At 36.7% G+C, this 25,335-nt stretch overlaps 4 protein-coding genes and 1 non-coding gene across 6 annotated transcripts in view; 2 read left to right on the top strand and 3 right to left on the bottom strand.

Annotated features, from left to right (window-relative positions):
- Positions 1 to 9,121, top strand: part of LOC127426016 (filamin-B) — a 122,172-nt gene extending 113,051 nt beyond the window's left edge. The window contains exons 39-45 of the mRNA XM_051672441.1: positions 921 to 1,058; positions 1,182 to 1,297; positions 4,201 to 4,333; positions 4,510 to 4,686; positions 6,907 to 7,125; positions 7,214 to 7,417; positions 8,036 to 9,121. Coding sequence (XP_051528401.1) covers positions 921 to 1,058; positions 1,182 to 1,297; positions 4,201 to 4,333; positions 4,510 to 4,686; positions 6,907 to 7,125; positions 7,214 to 7,417; positions 8,036 to 8,223 — 1,175 coding nt within the window. The 3' untranslated portion in view covers positions 8,224 to 9,121. The remainder of the gene's footprint in view (positions 1 to 920; positions 1,059 to 1,181; positions 1,298 to 4,200; positions 4,334 to 4,509; positions 4,687 to 6,906; positions 7,126 to 7,213; positions 7,418 to 8,035) is intronic.
- The window catches only part of aldh4a1 (aldehyde dehydrogenase 4 family, member A1), a 398,306-nt gene that overhangs the window by 235,450 nt on the left and 137,521 nt on the right, over positions 1 to 25,335 (bottom strand). The window lies entirely within an intron of this gene.
- On the top strand, positions 13,489 to 14,894 carry LOC127426049 (protein ATP6V1FNB). Its single transcript, XM_051672519.1, has 2 exons — positions 13,489 to 14,533; positions 14,757 to 14,894. The coding sequence occupies exons 1-2, from the start codon at positions 14,116 to 14,118 to the stop codon at positions 14,873 to 14,875; spliced, it is 537 nt and encodes a 178-aa protein (XP_051528479.1). The 5' UTR covers positions 13,489 to 14,115; the 3' UTR covers positions 14,876 to 14,894.
- LOC127426039 (deoxyribonuclease gamma-like) lies at positions 15,005 to 21,905 on the bottom strand. Of its 2 annotated transcripts, none has more exons than XM_051672508.1 (8): positions 21,682 to 21,905; positions 20,962 to 21,050; positions 20,712 to 20,804; positions 20,357 to 20,469; positions 20,158 to 20,234; positions 19,452 to 19,609; positions 19,118 to 19,214; positions 15,005 to 15,465 (listed from the first exon to the last, which is right to left on the bottom strand). In XM_051672508.1, the coding sequence occupies exons 1-8, from the start codon at positions 21,814 to 21,816 to the stop codon at positions 15,400 to 15,402; spliced, it is 828 nt and encodes a 275-aa protein (XP_051528468.1). In that variant the 5' UTR covers positions 21,817 to 21,905; the 3' UTR covers positions 15,005 to 15,399. The 2 variants fall into 2 exon arrangements, with proteins under 2 accessions (XP_051528468.1, XP_051528467.1); XM_051672507.1 differs by having other exon boundaries at positions 15,020 to 15,465; positions 20,158 to 20,270; positions 21,682 to 21,901.
- On the bottom strand, positions 23,865 to 23,946 carry trnas-uga (transfer RNA serine (anticodon UGA)). The gene has a single exon. It is a non-coding gene; the product is annotated as a tRNA-Ser (tRNA).

The following is a 25,335-nucleotide window of genomic DNA, read 5'->3' as shown; positions in this document are numbered from 1 at the left end:
GAAACTTTGCAGACTTTTTTACATTCACAAACAGCTATATAACACACTACATGAAAGGTCATATTTGAAAAACCATAATAGGTGCTCTTTAAGAATTAGCGATGCACCAAAATACATTCTTGGTTGAAATCGTAAATTCTGAACACACTGGGCCAAAAACCTATATATATATATATATATATATATATATAAATTAGACTTTATTTTAGAATAATTATTAATATAAGTGATTACACTTACAAAACACACATTACTACCATAACATTAAGGGTCGAACAACTTTTTTGAAATATTGGATAATATTTTTAATATATTATGGGATTCTATAGATGTAAAAACAGACTTTTGCCAAATGTAAGCACATCTTTACCCTACAAAGTGCTAATAAAGTGCTTAAGAATGCACACGACAAATGCATATTTTTATATTTTGATAGTTTTCCTTAGATCTGTCCTTCATGCATGCTGTCATTATTGCCATGATTGAGGAGAGATGAACTGGGTCACTCATAAATACATTTTCAGATGAAAAGCGCAAATTTGCGCGCATGCGCCGTTTACATTAAATGTAATAAAACCAAGATCTTGTCATATAAACGCTATATACATTTTTCTCTGTGGCAGTGTTTCTGTTACCGGATTTTAAAGGAACTGTTTGTTTGTTACTTTTTCTGTTTTTGGAAAATTTGAACAGAAACAGTCACATTTTTCCACGCCAAAATTTTACTGCATCCCTCTCGAGAAGAATGATCATTTTATCTAGCGAAAATTGAGTTTTAGATATCATATGTTAAATGTCAAAAGAGCTTGCGATAGCCACACACACACATTTTGTTATCTAATGCAACTACATTTACATTATTAAGCACAACTTCAGTGTCCACATACTGTTCAACTCAACTCTGTGTTTTCTCATTGTAGCGGAGTTTAATGTCTGGACGCGAGAGGCAGGCGCCGGGGGTCTGTCCATCGCTGTCGAGGGTCCCAGTCGAGCAGAAATCTCATTTGAGGACAGAAAGGATGGATCGTGTGGCGTCTCCTATATAGCTCAAGAACCTGGTAAATTTAGATACATCTAAACATATCCAGTATGCTTTCTTACTACACCATTGCCTCCATCCTGTATTCTTCATGAACATTTCTACATGAATCCATAACTTCATTTACAATCTGTGTTTGTAGGCGACTATGAAGTGTCTATAAAGTTCAACGATGAGCACATTCCTGACAGCCCGTACCTGGTGCCCGTGTGTGCTCCTGTAGACGATGCCCGCCGGCTTACTGTTACCAGTCTTCAGGTGAGACACATGGAAACATCTCCACATGGGGTGCTTGTCCACAGCTGTCAAAGCAGAACTCGTAACACTGACAAATTCTGTAACTAGACTCTCAGACTAGAAAGATCATTCATTTGGAAAGAGTAAGGATGGGAATTTAATGATTCTGGTTCCTTAACGATTCCATAAATTATTTCTTTAGAACTTCCCAAGAAGGACAACCAAATCCCCACTCCCCAATAATTGGTCCTTAAATAGCTACAGTTACCACACAAAGATACTAAATAAAAACTACGCTATCATGTCAAGAATGCACTTATAATGTGAGAAAACTCACAACTTCTGTGTTCAGCTAGTGATCTCATGTGGCTTTGAGTAGCTGTGGACATCAGTAATGTTTGTGTGGATCTTCTGATGTTTCTCTTGTGTTTCATTTAAAGGCTTTTAACAGAATCAACTCTGTTTAAGCTCACAGAAACATCAGTTAAAGCAGAGAGAGGTGGACGGCACAGAAACCTTATTATTCCACTCTGAACTTCTCTGTAGTTTAGCAAACCTCGTAGTTCCCATTTTCCAAAAGTTGTCAAATGTGTGCCGTCTCTCTGTTTTAGCTGATCTTGTGCGAGTTCAGGTAAGATTGTGAACATCTAAACATGTAATTTAAGAACTGTATTATGTGGTAGGATAAATATGAAATGATCATGCCGTTTGGTGCTCTGAATTTTACAAGCGAAAAACTTTCAAAATCATGTTTAATGCAAAATTTGATGTCATACTTTGCCCATAATCGACAAGACAGATCTGTTCAATTAAATCAATTTTGAGTGAAACTCATGGAGCTTGTCGAGAACATGTCATATTTCATCCCAAAAAAAAATATATATATATATATATATATATATATATATATATATATATATATATATATATATATATATAAATATTTAATAAAAATTAATAAATTTGTATTCATATATTAGGGCTGGAAAATGTAACGTTAATTTGTGCGATTAATAGTTGATTGTTTAATGCATTCAAAAAAAATTACGCAATGCAGTATCCTTTTTTTTTTGCACTTCCTGTAACTTCACTAATGCTTTTCCCCACTTCCTGTGGCTAAAATTGGCAAATATATATATTTTCCAGGAGGTACATGCTCTACTCGACTGCACATTCTAGCACAGAAACTAATTGTGTGGAGCAGTGCAGCTTATTCATTATGCGTGATGCATGTCCTGGGGATAATAAACACGGGAGCAGATTTACTGTATGGACAATGGAGACTTCACCCGCAAGTGGTGAGCCAGGTGTGGGAGAGATATGGGCAAGCTGGCGTATCTCTTCGTATCACCCAAAAACGCTCGCTCACTATCATCTAAACCTGTGTTTACAAAAATGAAACCTCGCGATAGACTAAGCAGCAAGAGAAAGTAATAGTTTTGAGTTTTAAGCTTCAGCATTCAATTTGTTTTATATCTGTATTATGTATAGTATCTAATAATGCATTGGTAATGGACACTAAAGTTTGTCTTGCCAAGCTTTATATGAATTGAATCTGCCCATTTGATCCCATTATTAAAAAAGTCCTACTGGAAAACGGCAACAGATTTTGCCAAACTTTTAATTCCAGCATATCCACTGATTTTATGGCAGAATATTTTAGCAAGTACATACACTGCCTGGCCAAAAAAACAAAAAGGTTGCCGTTTGGATTTAAATAAGCAGATACTTAAGAGTCTATGATTGGATCATTATTACAGTGATTAATATGTTTCAGCTGGCCACAATTCTTTTAACCCTAACTGATGCAGTGTGCAGCTTCTCATTTCTTAAACATGTCGGAAGACGTATCCCGTGGTTGTGGAAAAGATGTAACTGTGTTTCAGAAGGGGAACATTATTGTCCTGCATCAAGCAAAGAAAACAACTAAGGAGATTGTTGAAATCATTGGAATTGGGTTAAGAACTGTCCAACGCATTAAAACCTGGAAGGATAGTGTTGAACTGTCAACTTCTGGAAGAAAGACTAGACCGGAAGTGCTGTATGTTTCGCACTTTAGATTCAAAACAACCGGCTCATCTAAATAGTTTTTCCAGGAATCAGACCATACCGTAAGCACTGTCTGTTTTGTGCCGTAGATTCAACAGAACCGGCTCATAAGAGTCATTTGTTTGTGTGTTTTATGCTTTTGACCCAGTAGAGGGCAGCGCTGCTGCAGAAATGCGCTACTGGAAACACTGTCAGAGTATTTCAGGACGGTGTTCCAGCCGCATCAGTGGAAAATTCATGCAGGTGAACCGTTAACGGAACCGAAGGTCACGAAGATCATCTGATTCCGATATTTTGTAAAGAATGGAACCGGTTCTGAACAAGAACCAGTTCTCGGTTCCCTACTCTAGTTATGTGGTAATAAAATGAAGTCAGCTGACTACCTGAATATATTGAATGACCAGGTTATCCCATCAGTAGATTTTTTTCTTACTTGACAGCACGGGCATATTCCAGGACTCAAATTGTGAAAGAGTGGTTCAGGGAGCATGAGGATTCGTTTTCACACATGAATTGGCCACCACAGAGTCCTGACCTTAACCCCATTTTTAATTCATACATTTTAATTCATCAATTCACAGCACTTATATACTGTACTGTACTGGTGTGTGTGTGTGTGTGTGTGTGTGTGTGTGTGTGTGTGTGTGTGTGTGTGTGTGTTCTTGTGACCTGGGGGTGAAATATGACGTAAACATGTTTTCATGAGATTTACCAATTTGACAAATCAGTATGTACTGTAAAGTACACAAGGTTGACGGATGATGTAATGTATACATTTATATTTTTATGCTCAACAACTTGACCCAGAATACTCTGGCTCCATAAACTGGTTGTGTGAGAGAAACTGCTAAACTGCTTGTTATTCACTTATCTAGGAGTCTGGTCTGAAGGTGAACCAGCCCACCTCATTTGCAGTGCGTTTGAACGGGGCAAAGGGCAACATCGATGCCAAAGTTCACAGCCCATCTGGAGCTCTAGAAGAGTGTGTTGTGTCTGAACTAGAGCAAGGTGTGATTCTGTAATATTGACAAATTGATGCATCGTATGGGAACCGCATCCTTTTGGTTTCACAAAACTGTTCTGTTTTCCTGTTAAATTTGTGTTTAAGAACCAAATCACTGATTGCCGTTAATTTTGTCATGTTTGTTTTGCCTCTCTTTGTTAATAAACTTCAAATTTTCCAGACAAATACGCCATTCGCTTTATCCCACGAGAGAACGGTGTCCACATCATCGACGTGAAGTTCAACGGAACACACATTCCCGGCAGTCCGTTCCAGGTGCGCGTAGGTGAGCCGGGACAGAGCGGAGACGCCGGACTCGTCACTGCTTATGGACCCGGTCTGGAAAGAGGAACCACAGGTAACGTCTTTGCATCTGAAAACATTAATCACGTTGCGTTTGTTGTTGCATACAAACACTTATGCAAAAATTAAAGCTTGCACACACTTAACGCTAATGCCATCAATGTGCTTTCCACTTTTAAAGGTTCTTTTTGTAATTTTTTTTCAATGTTTGAATCAAGACTGTCGATTTAATGTCAAGCATGATTAAAAAAATAATATATATATATATATATATATATATATATATATATATATATATATATATATATATATATATATATAAATAGCATGTTAAAAAAATTTAAACAATTAATCATGTCCTTTTACTGCAAATATTGATATAGGAATGGATTAAAGGAATATTCTGGGTTCAATACAAGTTAAACTCAATTGACAGCATTTGTGGCATAATAATAACCACAAAAATGTATTGACTCATCCCTCAAAAAAAAAAAAAAAAAAAAAAAATCGATGTTACAGTGAAACACTTAGATTGGAAATGAACGGGGACAATTTTTTGAGGGTTTAAAGGCAGAAATGAGAAGCTAATAATTTTATAAAAGCACTTGCATGCATTCTTCTGTGTATTATTTGAGCTGTAAAGTTGTTAAACTGTCATTTGAAGTTGTAAAATTGGATATAACTTTACACGGATAAGGTAAGCAAGAGATTTTATTACATTAAAATCATGTTAACACACATACTGTTTATGTCTTTGTGGCTATACTTTTGAAACGGTGAGAGTTTTAAAATTTAAGGTTTGGCCCCATTCACTTGCATTGTAAGTGCCTCACTGCAACCCAGATTTTTGCTGCTTTTTTTTTTTTTTTTTTTTTTTTTTTTTAATATATAAAGAAAAGGAGGGACGAGTCAAAATTTGCTTAACTTGCTTAATGAGCTTGTTTTAATCAATTCACACCCCTAGTTTAAATACATCCTATCCCAGCTTAATATGCAGAGACAAATATAGGTAAGCCGTTTGTGTAGGATGATGACCCTAAACATTGTATCACTGTGACTCTGTGGTGCTACCAAAAACATTGCTCTGATTGTTTGAGCATCCCAACCAGCAACATGTTCCAAACCCATATAACTTTCTTGTAGACTTAAAGAATTTTTTTTTAAACCTCTTATGAAACTTTTCAAGGTGTTTTTCCATCATTACAGCTCCAGTCCCCATTCATTTTAAATGCATGGAAAAGAGCAACCAGCACATTTTACAAAATGTCATCTTTTGTGCTTAATAAAATAAATCAAATGACATGAGGGTTTTTATAATGAGGGAAATTCTAATGTTTGAATTTTAATTTTTTCCCTTTAACTCTTTGCATATTGCTTGCTGTGTATTTTTTAAACTTGGCATACAGAGGGGAAGTCAGACTGTTAAACTAATGTATGAACGCACCTCATTGTTTCAATAAAATGATTTTAAAAGACTACCTAACCTGTTTCTCATGGATCCCTTCCAGAACAAATTCAAGTTTCCAACAGACCGAGAGACATCGATCGGCAACAAAAGGCGGTCGTGTCCGTTTGCTTTTGTGTTGACATTCAGATGTTGTGTAGACGGATGGAAATAGTCTGGGAGAAATGTATATGCGGTTAGCTGCATAACAGCGCAAGTGGGGATAAAAGACATGCGGTTTACTTGGAGGAAAGAATAAATTTAGTTTTACAATGTCCTGTTGCTAGTAAGTGTCAAATTCCACTCCATTCTTCCAGCTGGGTCGGTCTGATAGTGTCATTTTTGGATTTATGTTTAGAGGAAAGACGTCTGCTCGCTGTTTATCGTCTCTTAGCAGGTTTATAGGAATTGGATCTGACATGCTGCCTATTTAATTCGGTTTACAGTATAGTGCATACTATTTCAAAAAATATTTTTCCAATAAACGTATCAAACAAAAGCAAGCTACATTGTCACGTGACCTCAGTGTGTTGCATATTTTACCCTGATTTCACATTGCATGTAAATTTGTTTTACAGCTTTCTTACTGGCTTATGCATTGTGTGAAGTGTTGTGCAGAGAACAATCTATTAATAATAATAAGGAGAAGAATCTGTTCTTGTTTATTTGTTTGTTTTGAATAAGCTGGTTTTTCTAACGATTCATTTGCGATTTAGTGATTATCACTCTGAACAAAGATTTGAAAATGCTGATCCTTAACAGATGATTGGACAGATCATGGAAAAATCATGAAAATCTGCTGAACGTGCCAATTATCATTTCCTCTGACAGGTAACCAGGCCGAGTTTACCATCAATAACACTAAAGCTGGCCCCGCCTCTCTGGCCGTCACTATCGAGGGCCCTTCAAAGGTGAAGATGGAGTGTCAGGAGGTTCCTGAAGGGTTCAAAGTTCACTACACACCAATGGCCCCCGGGAACTACATCATCACGATTAAATACGGCGGACCCAACCACATCACAGGAAGTCCATTTAAGGCCAAAGTCACAGGTGTGTGCTCATCGACTTCACTCTCTGATCATCCTTACCAAGTTGGATCCATTTTAAACTGCTAGTAAAAGTATCAAACTCTCTGCAGGTCAGCGGCTGGTGAACGTGACTAATGCCAGCGAGACGTCCACTCTGATGGTGGAGTCCGTGACCAGATCAAGCAGCACAAACTCTTACAGAGCATCTCCCAGAGCTTCATCTGACGCCAGTAAAGTTCTCAGTCGAGGTCCTGGTCTCAGTAAAGCCTTCGTCGGGCAGAAAGCATCTTTCACTGTAGACTGCAGTAAAGCAGGTGAGAAATCATTTCAACCAAAAGCACTTTAATTAGATATTGCCTAAAGTATTGAATTGCACTTAAAAAATTGTACCATGGCAATACAATGTTTTTTATTAATACTAAGTTTTTTAGTCATATGTGTTTTTTGTTTTTTTTTTGTTGTTTTTTTTCATTTACCATGATATTATCATGTTTTTTGGACATAATACTTTGATATGTACCATGGTATTACATTGTTTTTTGACATGGTACCGTAGTAATACAATGTTTTTTACATGTCTCATGGTATTACTATTTTTTACATGTTCCATGGTATTACTGTGTTTTTTGCATGGTATCATGGTACTACCATGGTATTCTTTGAAGCACCCTGTAGTAGCATGCAAATACCATGATATATAAATATGGCAATCATTCAGTAGCATGGAATCTATAAAAGTATCATATTACCATTTCATACCATCACTGCACCATAGTAATAACTATAGGGTATAACTGTATTTAACGACTAGATCATTTTGTTTGATTTCGAACCGCACCACACTCAACTGCACTCAGTTATAAAGTGCTACAAGAAACGTGCATGTTAATTCCAAAATACTTCATCCTTGTGTTTGTTTCATCGTTTACCAGGGAAGAACATGCTCCTGGTCGGTGTTCTTGGTCCTCAGACGCCCTGTGAGGAGATCATGGTGAAACACATGGGAAACATGCAGTACAACGTCAGCTACATCTTAAAGGAACAGGGCAGCTATGTACTGGCTGTGAAATGGGGAGATGAGCACATCCCAGGGTCCCCGTTCCACGTCACTGTCCCGTAATTCCCTGCAGTAAACCCAAAACCCTCTTTAGACACTGTAAAACAAATTATGGAAGGCAACAGTGGACAAATCATTCAGAACTCCTTAATTCTGTTGAACTTTGCACTCTATCATGTTTTTGACTGGAATGTTGAAGCATTATGACGTTGATGTTGGCATGTTATGATGCATGAATTGTACAATTTTGATTTGTCGGTTTTGGTTCAGCATTGCTAATTTTAAGGTTCTTCTTTAGTTTCAGTGCTGGTCACAAATCAGAATCGACCATGTATGAACAAACTGATTGGGGTTTTCACACCCAAACATTTATTTACTACTGACACTGTCTTAAATCGTTTGTCTTTACACACATATTACAATGTTTCCATATCTATGTGTTTGATTCTCACTGCATAAACTGAACTGTGACTTTTATTTGCTCTTACATCAAAACAGGACTGTCACTCATTCCTCGCAACACTTCAAATTTAAAACGTATTGCTGTACTTGTCTTAACTGGCTTCACCTCTACACGTTTAATAGTTTACAGATAAAGGAGAAAGTAAATCAAATGTGCTGTACAAGATTTACATTACTGTATATGAGTGCCCTTATGACCAAAAGATCCAGTATTCGCAGATGCTAGCTGATTTTCAGGCTTTTTCGAAGACGCGTACCCCAATATCTCGTCACAGTGAAAGATTTATGCAGATATTTTGCATTTTTCCGACCTTTGTCTTAAATTGTCTTAATGATAGTTTTGATATTCCAGTGGTGAAGAATTTTGTAGGTGTTTTAAAGGCAAGGGGGGAAATGTAATTGTATTTTGTATTTGGCCATTGGTGCCTTATTGTGAAACACACAAATAGGTTTGATGTACATTTGCTTGTTAAAACTGGAATAAAGATTTCAAAAGTTATGATGTCTTGTTATTTGTAAAAATGCACCATGTGGTGATGATATCAGTGGCCCTAAAATTAATTTGAACACCTTGTAAACTTCAAACACTCGTATTGCATTGGATAAAAATGTTAATTTTGAACAATAGATCTCTTGTTTTATACTTGACAACCTAAAAAAACTATTTTTGTTTAAAGTGCCATATTTCTTTAAAATACGTGCCATTGGTTTAATATTTTGCTATATAATGCCATTTATTTTATTTGTTTTTGTTATAAGTGTCTAAATACTTTTTGGGGCTACTGTTATACCATGTTACTGAATTATCACCATATACATACATTCACAAACCATGGTATTAAAGTACTTCAAAGAAGACCTGGTACGTGTTAGAGAAAAATAAAATAATTTCGTCATTTTGAAATGTATGTGTAAAATCATGAGCACTCACATTAAAATGAAGACTCCAGTCATATCAGTAACCTTATAAAAGCTGTTTTATTCTACATGGAGAGGGTCCACATATGGGGCGGCCATGTTAGAATCACATGACCAGCTGATTACAACCAGAGACTTTTTAGCAGAGACGGGCCACTTCTGTTAAAATGAATGGGAGAAACTGGAACGCCCAATGGCAGCCAACGGTCAGTGGATGTAGAAAGGAAGTTCCACCTTACAGGTAAGGGCGAATCACCTTTTAGATACAGACATCGCCTGTCGATCAACTCAACAACACACATGCGCATTAGCTATACAAGCTGAGAAAATTTCGTTTTTTAGCGTAATCTTAGGTAAAGAAGCACAATTTATGACACCAGTGTGATCAAGAGTTTACTGATGATTTGAAATATGTTCTTTGATCGTAATCTTGACCAGCCGTTTTTGAGATTTTGGTCTTTCTTCAATCAAGTAGATAGGAGCTGCACTATCATGACTGGATATCGCCTCCCAAGAGCATTCCAAAGATGACTGACAATGGACTGACTTGCTAGAAAGACTTTCCTACTGGCTTAAAGGTGCTGTAAGCGATTCTATCGTTCTGAAGCTTTCACATGACTGAGTTGTTGAATTAGCCACGCCCCCTCATTCCAAAACCCAGCACTCCAAAGATAATTTTGAGACCAAAACCGAGTAAAGAGGAGCTTTGTTTTTTCCTGTGGCTGTCAAATTCAACAGTGGCACAATAGCACTCTCAATTGACAAACATTATGAAGCACAGCCTCAATGATCCGCTTCAAATACAACTCTATGAGAACGAGCAAAATGATTGTCAGTTGAAAACGTCACATTTTTGTTTGCTGTTTACAGAGTCTAGAGCTGTCACAAAGACCGGTGAGATATCTCAGGACACTTATTTCATTAATATCTTTAAGGGAGTAGGAACATTTTTTGCATACTTTTCCATGAACAAATCACCTACAACACCTTCAATCTCAGTAACCGTCCTGTTATTAGACACTCTCAATCGGGAATAAAATTAATCTTGGCTGACTGTGAATCGCAAATTTCTACAATGGCATCGACAACTGAAAACTATTGCGTTTGAATAATGCTGCATCCAAGCCGCTAGTTGCTAAAAATTAATGAGTACACCTTAAAGAATATTTAGCTCAAGGTAGTTTTACAAATATTGTTCCTTACAAAGGCCACTTTGATCAGAATGTTCCGCTGTCACCATAGAAACGACATCAAATAGAGTTTCGCATGAACATGTTTCAAGCAAAACATACTGGAGGAAAGACATTTTGATTACTTGCCAAGACCTTGGGTGTGGTGGTAATTATATAAGTATTCGTCCTGTGTTTTGTTCTATTTTAACCCTTGTGTGACCTTTTGGGACATTTTTGTCTTTTTCATTTTTGTTTTTTTGATCATTCTGGCTGTGTTAATGCCAACAGCATACATTTTGCCAAAGGTGTGTATTTTTGAGGGTATTTTGATATTTCAACCTCAGTTCCTATAATACATCTATAATTCACCGTTTATACACAATAGTTACACTCAGGACCTTCAGGACAAAAATGTCCCCATTGAAACCCATTAAAACTGCAGTAATTGATCCCAGTGCCATTAAAGCATAAAATCATGAATTCTATGATATTATGCTTTCATTCCGGAGCCCTGGCTTCAAAATTTACATTTTTAATATTTTCCACCAGATGGCGCCATTTTTCTAATGTTTAGCCTATGGAGCAAATACATGCTTTTCTCCTATTTTCTGTTTGCTGTATTATAGAGCACTGCAGGCCAAATGAATAAATGATGCAACTAAAATTGTGTGTGTGTGTTGGTATGGATGTCAGAGTGTATTTTGTATTTGTGTATTGAGAAATTTGTGTGTGTGTGTGTGTGTGTGTGTGTGAAAAACAACAGATCAAACACATCAACTAAAACCTCAGTAAACAGTCAAAGTGAGTTTTGAATACACATTTGAGTGATTTTGAGAACAAAGAGTTCAGTTTACCCAAATTTTAAAATAAAAAATAACTAATTCTCTCCACAAATGTCATGTCAAAAATATTCAACCCCCAAAGGAGCATCATTTATCCTTAATAATAGCAAATAAATGATTCATGTGTGTTCTCAGGCTTCGGACACCTCTCTATTAGAATTTTTACACATTTCTCATGAGCAAAAGCTTCCAGCTCATTGACATTCTTTGGTTTCTGTGCCAACAAAGGTTTGCAGTGGGATTTTAATGATGGACTGAAAGGGCCATTTAAGGACATTCCACGACCTATCCCTGAACCAGATTTTGGACAACTTGGATGTATCCTTGGTGTTATTGTCTTGCTGGAAAGTCCAGTGATCACCCGAGCTTCAATTTACACACTGAAGGCATCACATTTTTCATGCCAAAATGGCCTGATACCCGAAAGAATCCATGGTGTCAGTCACATAGTCAGGATAGCCGTTTCCTGCAGCCGCAAAACACCCCCATAACAGGACTGACCCACCTCCATGCTTGACTGTGGGGATGGTGTTGTTCTTGTCATCACCTTGTCATCTTACTCCAGACGTACTGCTGACCCATGGGTCTAAAACTCATTTTCAGTTTAGTGTCATACGTCTATAAAACTTTCTTCCAGGACTCCACAGGTCTTTTCTAATTAATTCTTGTATATTCAAGTCAACATTTCCCATGGTGAAGTTTTGCTTTCTTCCACACCCCAAGAAGGTTGCAGTTGTACCATATTTCAAAAATGTATGAATGGTGCTGCCAACTTTGTCTATTGGAAACTGAAGTGCCTTGGAAATGTACTTTTAGCCATGACCTTTCTTGTGTAATGAAATAATCTCCTCTATTAGCTTTTGAGACAGCGTATTTTTAATTGCATTTTTTGCATAGAAATACATTTTATGCTTACAACACTAAACTTAAATTTTAAAACTTAAATAAGTGCCATTGCAGATTGATGACTTAATTTTGTTTTAAATCAATTACTGTGTAGCCTTACATATTTAAGAAACAGCTACATGCAATAGGGGTTGAATAATTATGACATGGCTGTATTTTTAAAAAATCCTGCTATTTACAAATATTAGGTTATATATTCACACTATGACTTTGAATGTGTCACTCAACTGATATAGATGTAAAGTTTAAAAATTCTGGGTCATCAGAAAAGCTTACAATCACTGCCAACCATGTTAAAATAAAATGACACATTATAAATTCTGAATCTATGTACTGATTATAATTGTCCCATGTCTGTCAAACATGTTGAGTGATCCAAACATCATCTGCAGCCTGAAACTGAACTTTAAATAGGAAGTTTGGATTGAATGCACTTAACTGTGTAGAGAGCTATAGGATGCTCCCTTGCTCCCTGTTTAGTGAATGACTTAACCTCCAGTGTGCTGTTTGTCTGCACTGGTCTCAGAAAAGTTCAAAATGTACCTTAATTTCATCCTAACTCCATATAAAGCCTCTGAAAGCAACATTTTCCAGCTTTTGTTTGAACTCATTGCTTATCAATGTGAAAATACACAGTAAATATATGAATGCATTTACTAATGTTAATGAATAGAAACGTATTGTACAGTGATAAAAATTATATTACAATTAAGCGAAATAACCCCCACATGTTTTAATGTTGAAAGTTATTTAAAATAACTAACATATTTTTTTCAACTTTTGTGGGAACAATGTCCCAAAATCCACATATGTGGACATCATGTTTATCAGCACGCTGACACACAAAAAATTAATGCATTTTTTAAAGTGGAATATCAAACGAAACTAGAGACGCTGCTCTTTACACCCAAACATATTTCAATAAAAAAAATGAAAGATATTTCTTACCAGAGGCACTTTTGTTGGCTCAACACCCGTAGAAGTGCTTCACGGAAATTGATATCCTGTTGTTGTGTCACGTGGCTCGGTGCGACAGAAGTTTAACCCTTAAATGACAGTCTAGAGTTTTGTGAACACTATTCAGTTGGTTTAAATTCATTTAAAGTATGTGTTGCGTAGAGCAAAGCCAAAATACAATGTCCGCGCATGTGGGCGCAGGGTCGCACAAGGTTAAGAGATTGCTGTTTCACCTTAACAGAGTAAGTCCTTGCTTTTTTATTTAATTTCCATCAAGAGTATCACAAGTGAAGACTTGGCTTGTTTGTAAGATATTTTTATTTATTTAGTTAAATATGCATATATCAGCTGGGCTTGACCTAGGCGATATGATTTTTCTGTATTATAACATCGTGCTCTACCAATTGGGGGTACAGTACAGGTCCATGTTGAGTTTTTTTCTCCTAATTTCTTGGGTATTTTGGATGCTTTCTGCAGAAACCTTTGTTATTCTATCAACACATTTGTGTGTGTGTGTGTGAGGGAGTGAAAGTGTCTATATACCCTCTCCTCTGTCTCCCCGATGAGTGATCTGTCCTCTGATTGGTCAGCTGTGGGCAGGGTACAGTAAACAGACTCCTCTTGGGTTTCTGTGGCTGCACTCTCCCATTAATCAGTAAGAGAGACTCAAACAACGACTGCATTCTTGCAACCCAGACATGAGGAACCTGCTCACCACTCAGGACCAGAACTTCTACCGTGAGCTGATTCTTAAGGAGGCCTACACACGACTGGCATGGAAGATGAAATACAGCAAGGAATATCCGACTAGATTCACAACTCGCAGGTCCAAGTCAATTGAGCCGTTTAACCCCCCGTCTGCCAGTAAACTCGTACTGCCTCCTGTGGTCCAAACGCAGGAGAAGAAACGAGGAGCCCCTGTGTTGGTGCAGCGGTCCCTGAGTGAGGCCCCTCTGATGAGGCCTGTGAGCCCACACACCAAAGAGTCTCTCTACCATGGCTTCTCCAAAGAAGGCAAAGGACGACATCTGTATCTGCGAAAACGTGCCCAAAAAGACCCGGAGAATAAATTTGACTATCCAATTCTGTCGTCCTGGGACTATGGTTGGAGGTTAGGTAAGGAAAGTAGGAATATAGGAAATTCAGGGATAAAATGCTTGATTTGAAAACTAGAGTGGTGAGTGAAAGTAATAGTGATGCTTGCTTTAGCAAACTACAGACAGTGAAGATGACTAATACAATAGTTACTGCTGAAGCTGCTGTATTAAGATTTGTGTAATGGTCAATGCTTTAATTTATAGGGTAAATATTCCACTGAACTGACTTAATGGTTCCCCAGGTGACTATGAGATGGACTGCAAGACGCCAGCCCATGGGAGATCTGGGATTGTGAGGAGCACATTCTACGCCAGGAATGGCATTTTTAATATTCCCACGGCAACAGATCAGTTTGGATGAAATGTCACCATCTTTCTCGCCTTCAGAACTGTTTACACTGAACAGAAAATGTCTTTTCCTTCCCACAAACTTTAACTGACAGTATTTACCTTCTAAGTCTAAAATTAAGCAATTAATCTCATGACAATGGCAACAAGCTGTTTGATGGAAATGATTTGATAGAACATTAAGACTTTATTTTATTTCACAGCATATTGATATGTTGTCATGTATGGAGTTAATTAATAATGTAGAGATGTAGAGGGGTAAGAGTAGGAACAAACTTGCAAACTAATCCTTACAGTCTCATAGCAACCAGTAAACCAACACTTCAAACTGCTGGTTCATAATTAACAAGCACTGGAAGCTTTTCATCACCTTTCAAATAAACATTCTGCTCTTATTTCTACAAAAATACCACTGATCACTCAATTTCTGCATCTCTGATTAATTGGCAGTATGTTATAACTGATGAATTTTCTTATATAAGCTGTATTTCAGTCTTAACTGTAGTAGGCAAGTAAAAGTGTACAAGGAGAATATTGTTATCCTCTCCTCCGTGCTTGATTTACAGTAATGCAGAGTGGAAAATGGTCGCTCACTGCCAAAGCCTGGAGAATAGACAAAGATAAGAGTGGTTTTTCAGTTTCTTATGGTTTAGTATAGTTTTGGAGTCCGATGAAATACACTGAATGAGATTGTAGTGTAAAAGACACTTATTTTTTTATCCAAAAAGTGCCAAAAAATGGTGAAAAAATAAAACAAAAATAATGTCAAAGACAGCAGAAAACAAATGGGACCTGCTGCATCTTTTTGAGTCACGCTGACCCAGAAACACATTGAGTTTTATGCACTAAAGTAAAAAGGAAAGTTTCCGCTTTCTAATGATATTACCATGTTTCTACTCAGGCCCGGTTCCAGATCAAAATTGCTGAGGGTTCCTCTGAAAATAGTGGGGGTGCTTTGTATAAAGTGGAGACATAATGTATGGTAGTTAAAAAAACAATAGATATATCATGTTAATGCTACCAAAAACCATTAAACCAATAATAAAAAATAAAAAAAACATTAAACTGCATTCATAGGGTTCCCATTTGGTTATTTTGGGAACCAATTCCTAACGTTCTAGGACCGATCTCTTTAAGTTCTGTTTTTATAACCATAACCTAATGTTCCCAGAACGTTGCAGGGAGATTTTAGAATAATATCCTAAAAAGAACTTGTACAAAACGTTTTCTAATGGTTATTTTTAGGTTTTATTTTTCATTCACATTTTTCATCATTTTTCAATATTAGATTATTTTTCCATAAACGTTGCAGAGAGGTTGACTGACAACAATGACTGATGTTAGTGCAGTACAGTGTTTAATTAAATGTAGAAGTAAAGATCACAGTGTATGGGATTTAACACATTATAATGAACATGTCAAAAAAATACATCGCATTATATGTGCCTTATATCTTGCAAGCAATATCGGAAGATATTATCCGCAACCACTGATCTAGAGTCAGTTTTTTCATTTCATTTATAGTTAAAGATTTAGTTCATCCAAAAATGGAAATTCAGTCATTGTTTACTCACCCCTGTGTTGTTATAACCCTATATGACTTTCTTTCTTTTTCTTAACACAAAGGGAGAAATTGTGAATAAGATTTGTGCTCAGTGATGTCATACAATGGCAGTTTATGGTGACCACATCTTCAAGCTTCAAAAGGACACAAAAGTAGTAGGGCAGTACATTTCCAAGTTGAACATCTTTCCTGCCAAAGCATTTAAACAAACTCATTGCTTAATCTGAAAAACACTTATAAGAGAGCAAGACGCAACGGCCAAAGACCACCACCAACTGTAAGGGGCTGTTTACACTGAACGCTTTTGCAACCATCCATTTGTTTTTCTATGTAAACGCGTGCTAGACGAACGTCTTTGTTTCCTTTTATTTTTGTTTATTCAGCGTCTCGTGCAGGAGATTTTTATGATGTGCCTAATTACAAAAGCCTTTTTAGCACAAGAATGTGATTGATCTGAAGTCATCGTATTACAGTGAGGATAAAAAAAATTGAATTGAAATCAGATGCGTTTCTGATTTGTTTATATGTTTCTCTCGGCAGCATGAAGATATTAATTGCTTTCTCACATCACTAGCTTTAAATATGCAACTTAGCTGGATAACGAATGCATAAACGTGACCAGCTGGATATAAACTAATGCAAATAGATGGTAAAAGATGGTAACAATCATGATATTTAAACATTTGGGTAGGACTTGCGTGTATTCTTGTCACATTGTTCTAAACGCTTGAGGTTAACTTTAATGTTAGCGTCCTCTCAGCCTTGTCGGCAAACATATTGCTGTTTTCTACTAATGCAGCATCTAGTCAACAAATTAATTACTTTATAATGATAGGACAACGTGTACTGTATACATACCTTTTCGTTGTTGATGTTTTAAATCCACATCTGAAGTTTTCTGCTCCATGCAGAGTGTAGTCTCACATACCAGAACAAACATCACAAGGCATCAGTGAAGTGATAGTTTTTATTTTGCCTCTAGAGGCCGCTCTCATACTATGTAACGACAGCGGACCCTTCCCAGCCGCTCCAGCACTGGACGCGATGGGGAAAACCTATCGGTGTGGATTTTTGCCGATAACTGATAATTCCAGAAATCGGTTAACAGTGCCGATTAATCGGCAAAACCGATATATCGGTCGACCTCTACACAAAAGTATAATTCAGAAGTCTAATAAATGATTCCATGAGACTCATGATTGTTATGAAAGCATATGATAAGGTTTGATGAGAAACAAACTGAAATCTAATATATTATTTAGTGAAAATGTTCACTGACCATTCATCTCCTGTGTGTTCATGATAGGGCACGAGAGCAACAGTTCACGCCCTCACGACGGTTCGTTCAAGCGAAAACTTTTTGTTTATCTAAAAACAGATCCTCCACAGCGATAGTGACAACAGAACACAACACAACTGCACACAAAACAGAGAACCAACTTATTAAACATGTCTGAAGAGTTTGTAGTCAAAGAATTGATTGATTATTTTTTTGTGTTTTTGGACCGGTGCCAGTTCACAGCGGACTGAAACACGCGATTCTGAAAATAGAAAACAAGCGATTGATATAATGTACCGTCGCTCGTCACTGCTGGTTAGGACAAAAACTCTGATTACCATAGAAAATACACCTTTTATCGCATGTCATTTGCCTTCAGGTTAGGACACGGTGTGACTGTGGCTGCCTGTAGCCTCCTCTATTTTTCTGATTGATTTCCGAGTACTCCATTCAAAAAAATAAGGCTGGGCATAGAAATGCATCAGTTCCTCAACTACAAACTCTTCAGACATGCTTAGTAAGTTCTGTTCTCTGTTTTGTGTGCGGCTGTGTTGTGTTCTGTTGTCACTATTGCTGTGGAGGACCTGTTATTAGATAACAAGTTTTCGTGTGAACGCCCCAATGTCGCGAGGGGGCTGCGTGAACTGTTGCTCTCGTGTCCTATCATGAACGCACACAGGAGATTAAAAGTGAATGTTTAAACTAAATAATACATTAGATTTCAGTTTGTTTCTCACCAAATCTTATCGTATGCTTTCATAACAATCATGTGTCTCATGGAATAATTTATTAGACTTCTGAATTATACTTTTGTGTCCTTTTGAAGCTTGAAGAGGTGGTCACCATAAACTGCCATTGTATGACACCACTGAACACAAAATTCTTTCACAATTTCTCCCTTTGTGTTAAGAAAAAGAAAGAAAGTAATCTGGGGTTATAACAACACAGGGGTGAGTAAACAATGACTGAATTTTCATTTTTGGGTGAACTATCCATTTAAGGTTTAGATTTGGCAATGTGAAACTGATCCTAGTTCAGTAGTTATGGACTGTTTCAACACGAAGCAGAAATTGAAAGAAACAGGTGGTGGACTTTAGTGAGAGGCCTGTTTCGACTTCATTGCAAAACTATAATAATTTAAATGTTGGTTCGAGACTTTCCTTCTTACGTTAGTGCATGAAACTCAAATCATGGAAAAAATTTTTTAAAAATTACAAATATTTTAAGATTCATTCAGTTAATTACAAGCAGGAAAAAATAGAAATTATGTTATCGAAAAAAGCACCACTCCCACACTCAATATTATAAGATGTATTTATCTAGGCAGTGTCAGTGCTTTAGTGGCTTAGAAATGTTTGATTAATTAATTTTCCAAAAACTCAAAGATTTGAATCTCATTAGATATTATTTACCTGTTGCTCAGTGAGTCCAAATTCATCTTTGAAGTTGAACACCTCTACTGATTCAGGGTTCACAGCTTCAACCAGTTTCTCTCCACGGAGAACGACCCTACAGCCCGGAAAATTAGAATATTAAGTCACTGGATGACATTAACTTAGCCATGATTGCATTTGGGACCATGTGTCCTTCATAACAACAGGTAAAAGTAGTAAAGACAGTTCAAGTTCATGTTAAGTTTTAGCACATCCACTTTAGACACTTAAAAAACGTGTCCAGTACATCAACAAATCAGTGCTTTATTAACTTGAAGTGTTCAATTATCTGTTCTCCTAAAGAGCTGCTGACCTGTCATAAGCACATTTGGTCGACACCTTTACAGACGTGTCCAGCTTGTCCCCGGTCAACCACACAAATTGACTATCAGATCGCAGACGGATGTTCACCCACTGTCTCTTCGGCACGTAACTGCAGGCGGCGTTGAAATCACCCATGATGATGAAGTTCTGACACAATTAGACCAGGTGAACACTGAGTTAGGAAACAGGAACTCAGAAGAAACCAAACACGCTTTGTGGGTGAAACCAGGTGCACAGAAGACCAGGTGTGTGGATCACTTTCAGTAACGCAGAAAAACAACTCCTATACTTTAGTATACTATAGTAAAGTCATCATTGCTATGAAATACAAGTATGGGAAGTATGATAATTATGAAGCGACCAAATCAAAAACTCTTATGTATGCTGGAGACTTGTTGACTGCTTTTATTTTTTAAATATATTCATCCAGTATGTAGGCCCAGTTTATATTTATCTGCAAAACTAATTTTAAAGCGTTGAAGGTTTTTAAGATCATGAGATTCAAAAATTAAGTCAAGTGTGTTCATACTTTCTTTACAGAATAGTCCTGTTTGTGTTCAATTCTACACTGTTTGTTTATGGTTGAAATGCTTATATTCATATATTATTACCCTGTAACATATGACATTTTTGTTATCAGTGTATTTTGTAAAACACCACATGATAGATATAAATTCAAACTGAGAACTTCTCACCTCTGATTGCCACAGTTCTGAGACGTTTTGATAAACATCGTACAATTCATCAATTTCTTTCACGGCTGCCTCTGGGACTGTGTGAATAGGAATGATGACAAAATCCTTGATTTCTGTTGTAAGACAGACAAAAATATGTTTGCCCTCATTTCAATAGCCAATGTACAATCTTTCACCTTGCAGGTGTTATTTGTCTCACCAGTTTTTGGAGACGAAAACCAAACGACAAACGGTTCTCGAGCGAAAGCGTCTTCATCTCCAGTTTGTTTGTCTGGATACTGATAGACTGCATTCACAGACACCATCTTCTGCCTAATATGATCATGAGGAGCATTTTTACGGCCTGATTATATTTCAATATTTGTGGGCTTATTGCAACTCAGCATTTATGGCATATGCATATTAGTTTCAATTTGGTATCCATCTTGTGTAAATGTACAGAAACCAAGTACATCAATGCACACTGCTAAACAAAACACATACAAATCTGTTTTTGCATGCATACTAACACTTTATATAATCATTAATCATCTTTGTTAAAGAATCATACATACCTGTATATGAAAGCATACTGCTCCTTATATGATTTTCTCCCCAGTCTCTCACTAATAACGTAACCAAATTCATCTGCTCGAGTTCTGTACCTGCTGTAAAAGACAACGAGTTTACCATCAGGAAAATGCATTAACTGTTTTTTGTAACACTTTACTTTGTCATTATGACAATTAGCTGCTCTTATATTTCGATACATTGGCTGTTGACGTAAATTATAATGCCAGTAGATTTATATTACAGCACAGGTACCTGTTCAGTTGAGTCATGAGTTGACCGAATGCGTTTCCTTTCACATCTTTGATCTCCAGAACAAGCATGAGGTCACAGCGACTGATACTCTTCAGTGTGATAGGGAAAATAAACTATATTACAACATTCGTTCATGCCATGAGAATCACTTTTGTCAAAATATGTTGGGGAGTCAACAAGAGCTAAACTTTGATGCACTGGGAGGAGATCCAGAAAGAAATCTTTGTCCTTCAGAGACCTGAGCGCTCCCCCCAAAACAACAACAACAACAACAATGGGAAAGGCTGTATATCCTGTTCCCATTTGTTCTCCTGTTTTCACATAATGAATGTAAAAAAAACTGTGCATCTTCTGGAAAACTCATTACAATGGTTATGCACTCATGTTATTCATTTTCTCATTTGCAAAACATAGAGAAACAACTGTACATAACAGCTGTGACATACAAGTTTATCTGGTTTTTAATGCATTAATGTCATCTTTATTTAAATAGAAGCACATCAAGGGCCAGTACGTCACATGTAATGTTTATGGGTCAGTCTTGGTAATGGCAAGTCTACTTCCACTCATAATGCTTTCAAACATAAATAAAGCACAATTAAGTGACTTATTAAATATATAGTACCTTTAAAAGCCCTATAACAGCCATACATTTTTTTCATATGGCATTAATTATTAAATAAAAAGCATGCAAATAAAATATTAAACAAAAAAACTCACCTCCAGGATAATGTCCAGCACATCTGGTTTGGAGATTTTGCTCTCTCCAAAGGACTTTATGTTAAAGGAGCAGATCTTTAGGGTCAGGCCTCCTCCGAGGTTCAACAGCAGGAATAGAGCTCTGGTCAGCGTCATTCTGAGTGAAGTTGGCTTGAATGAGAGTCAAAACCGTGAACTTCCCTCAAATATCTGTAACTGAACACTTTCAGTATTTATCAGTGGAGAACACCCACTAATGCATTCTCATAAAATGTCATTAATAATATAGACGTTATCAAGGGCGTAGCAGCCGGGGGGACATGGGGGACACGTCCCCCGCACTCTTTAAAAAGGTTATTCGGTCCCCTACACTTTTCCAAGCTAAACCCGTACCAATTCCAAATGTTGGATTTGTCTACAGTATTCTTTGCGTTTTGTTACTTTGGGCTGACTGAGCGACCATCCAGCCAATCACAGGTGAGTTTCATGAGCCGAAACATCCTTTACATCATAGGTCATCAGTCAGACAGTCTAATCAACGCTCCTCCGTTCATTTCTAAAAAGTTGCTTTCAACAATGCTCATTTATCCATGTTTTTTATCGTTATTGATGTTGATCTAAATTAATAATGTAGAGATGAGGAAAACTCACTGTATTTTTATCTTCACTATTTTCATAACTTTTTAGAGTTTCTACAGGTCACTTAAATAGACAAATGAATTTGTACATTTTAAAATGTTCTTTACATTTTAAGTACAAATATTCTAGTCTCTCGTGTAATGAGATCAATGATGTCATAAAAAGAATATGAATTATTAAAAAAAAAAATTAAAATAGGAAAACGCTGTTTAAGGGTCATTTTCAAAACAAAACAAAATTGACATTCCGATTTACAAAATATTATTGAAATATAATATAAATATATTTGAAAATGTTCAGTTCAGTTCTGTTCAGTTTTAGCTGAGGATAAAAAAACTTGACTGTTGTTCTTTTCTTGTTGAATTTTTTTTTTTTTTAACGAATGAAGCAAAGGTTGTAACACCAGTGACAAGTTCTCTTAAAGAGGTCAAGACATGAGGAATAAAAATGTCCTTGATCTTTTGACATATAAGAGGTTATTGTACTATAAAACATACTGTAAGTTTCAGAACTCAAAACTTCTCCTTGCTGCAAAAACAGCATTTGTTGAAACCAAGCTGCCAAAACGACTCATTTTCTACGTCCTCCACATTGTGATGTCACACTGTGGTAGTAATTTGCATCTGACTGCCTCCACAACAACACATCAATGCCTACTTTACCTTTAATCACTTCCGTAGCCTCGTCCAGTAGCGGTGACATGGCAAGTAGAGAGAGCCAATCTGAACAGTGAGTCTTAAAGGAGAAGCAGCACCAAAACTGACAGTTTCTGAGGGTAGACAATTATCATGTTTTACAAATAAATGACTGTGATTTGTGCAACAACAACAAAAAAAAAACTTTACTAAGTTAACCTTAAGGAACATATTAAAATAATAAAAAAAGTCATTGTGACCCCTTTAAAAGATATATTTTCTAAGACGGTGTTAATAACATCACAAAACATACACTAATGATCAGACTTACGTAAATCAGTCAATCTAATCATTCAAGCTTTTTTCAATAAAGTTGATAGCACCTATCGCATGAAATCAAGGGACAAACATTATTTTTAAATTATGAATAACTTATTTTGAGTTTTTTGCACACTTGCACAAATGCTTGACCTGAGAAAACAAAATGAGTAAAAATAAACACATAAATAACTGTAAATATCACAGAAGTGGTGTGCCAGATGAAGGGGACAAGAGTTCTTTTCAATTGACAAATTCAAATATATTTTCTAAAAAATGTGCAAAAAAAACCCCCCAAAACAACATTTCATATGATTTAATAAAAGGTTAGGTTATAGAATGATGCCTTTAAATGGGGTTTATTGACTATTTGGAATCTTTTTTTATGACTGAAAGTTAAGGGACATGTTTGTCACCCTATCTTGATAATGACTCTTAAAATGGTTACAGTAAGTACACTACACTGCAGTCAGTATTGTGGTATCACATTGGTTATTATGTACAATCGGTGTATGACGCTCTTCTTGGATTTAGCAGTGAGATGAAGATATTAGGATCTTTCTTTTTCATGATTTTTCTAAAGCTCCTGTCCTGATACAATATGTCAATCCTCGCTGCGAGCAGGGTTCGAACCTGCGCGGGGAGACCCCATTGGATTTCAAGTCCAACGCCTTAACCACTCGGCCATCGCAGCTGTGAGTGCCTTAAGTTCATGTAACCCATAATTCTGGTCTCAATAATCATGTTCTCAGTTTATTCTCATCTTCCTTTCTATCCTTCCCATTCAGGCCAGATTTATCTTATTTTCTACTGTACGTTCCCCTTTAAATCGAGTGTAGTCCCATAGAAAGAGAAGTAGGTAGAGCGGCTCTATTGTCAACAAACGTGTTACGACAGTAAGTCACCGTTTGCGGATACCATACAAACGAATGTAGGAGAGTCGTAAACTGATACCTAGTTGTCGCAAAATTGTCCGTGACTTCTCTTATAACGCAACAATTTTATCGTAGTAATGTCCACACTCCAAATGGATTGTTTAGTGTAAAAATGTAGTAGATTAGCGGCCAATTCATGAAGTGATGAGCTGTTACCAGAACTGTTACTTTTCTCAACGCTGGTCAGGGTGGACCAATCACGTTTTGTGATTTCTGGATGATGATGATGAGTTTAAACTGAGTTTAAAATCAGTTTAAGGAGATATGTGCTTGGGCTGATTTCAATTCACATATCAGATGTGAATCTTTTGAATTCATAGATTCATAGTACAAATGTCACCAATGAGACGAAATTCGCCCTGAGATTTGAAGGAGGCTCAATGGATGATTCGGCTTTATGAGCTGCCAGGCGCCCTCTGGAGGAAAATAAGTCTAGGTCTCAGGAACAAGTCAATAGCCAGCAATATTTGCCATCCAGTTGTGTCATTCTGCGGTCAGTTGTGCACCTATGGAGTTATATATGTGCCACAATTCTGCACTCGCAAGATGGAATTTTGAGTGCACAAAAAGTTTTCTGCACACGAAAGATATTTTGAGCGCACAAAAAAATGTTCTGCACGCAAAAGATGATATTTTGAGCGCACAAAACAATTTCTGCAAGCACAAGATGATATTGTGAGTGCACAAAAAGTTATTTTTCACACACAAGATGATATTTTGAGTGCACAAAAAGTTATTTTCCACACGCAAGATGATATTTTGACCGAAAAAAACAAAAAACAAATGTTCTGCACCCAATATGATATTTTGAGCACACAAAACATTTTCTGCACGTGCAAGATGATATTTTGAGCACACAAAAATGTATTTTGCATGCACTTGAACTCAGTTTTGTAAACCAATGTATCTTCTTGCAAAGATAAATTCATTTTGAGCAAACGAAAATCAATTTTGAGCTTATATAAAGTTTATTAGAATGTGAATTTGCTCAGAATTCTTAGATTTAGCTTTCTCCTCCCACCCACTTTTGCGTGCTCAAAATATCATCTTGGGCACACAGAATTGTGGCACAAATGTAACTCCATATGCACCTGACAGCTGTTCACTAATAAGTTTAATCGGCACAACGTTCTCCACTGTATGTATTC

This window comes from Myxocyprinus asiaticus, chromosome 35, assembly GCF_019703515.2.
Source record: "Myxocyprinus asiaticus isolate MX2 ecotype Aquarium Trade chromosome 35, UBuf_Myxa_2, whole genome shotgun sequence".
In the NCBI taxonomy this organism is placed as follows: domain Eukaryota; kingdom Metazoa; phylum Chordata; class Actinopteri; order Cypriniformes; family Catostomidae; genus Myxocyprinus; species Myxocyprinus asiaticus.
This window is presented reverse-complemented; position numbering and strand designations above follow the sequence as displayed.

Bases quoted from the DNA above. Each gene is read 5' to 3' on its own strand.
- LOC127426049 (XM_051672519.1), top strand. From the start codon at position 14,116: ATGAGGAACCTGCTCACCACTCAGGACCAGAACTTCTACCGTGAGCTG. The intron at 14,534-14,756 runs GTAAGGAAAGTA...ATGGTTCCCCAG, and splicing joins GGACTATGGTTGGAGGTTAG to GTGACTATGAGATGGACTGC.
- LOC127426039 (XM_051672507.1), bottom strand. From the start codon at position 21,816: ATGACGCTGACCAGAGCTCTATTCCTGCTGTTGAACCTCGGAGGAGGC. The intron at 20,271-20,356 runs GTGAGACAAATA...GTCTTACAACAG, and splicing joins GTTTTCGTCTCCAAAAACTG to AAATCAAGGATTTTGTCATC. The intron at 15,466-19,117 runs GTAAATAATATC...TCTATTCTCCAG, and splicing joins TTGGACTCACTGAGCAACAG to GCTTTGGCAGTGAGCGACCA.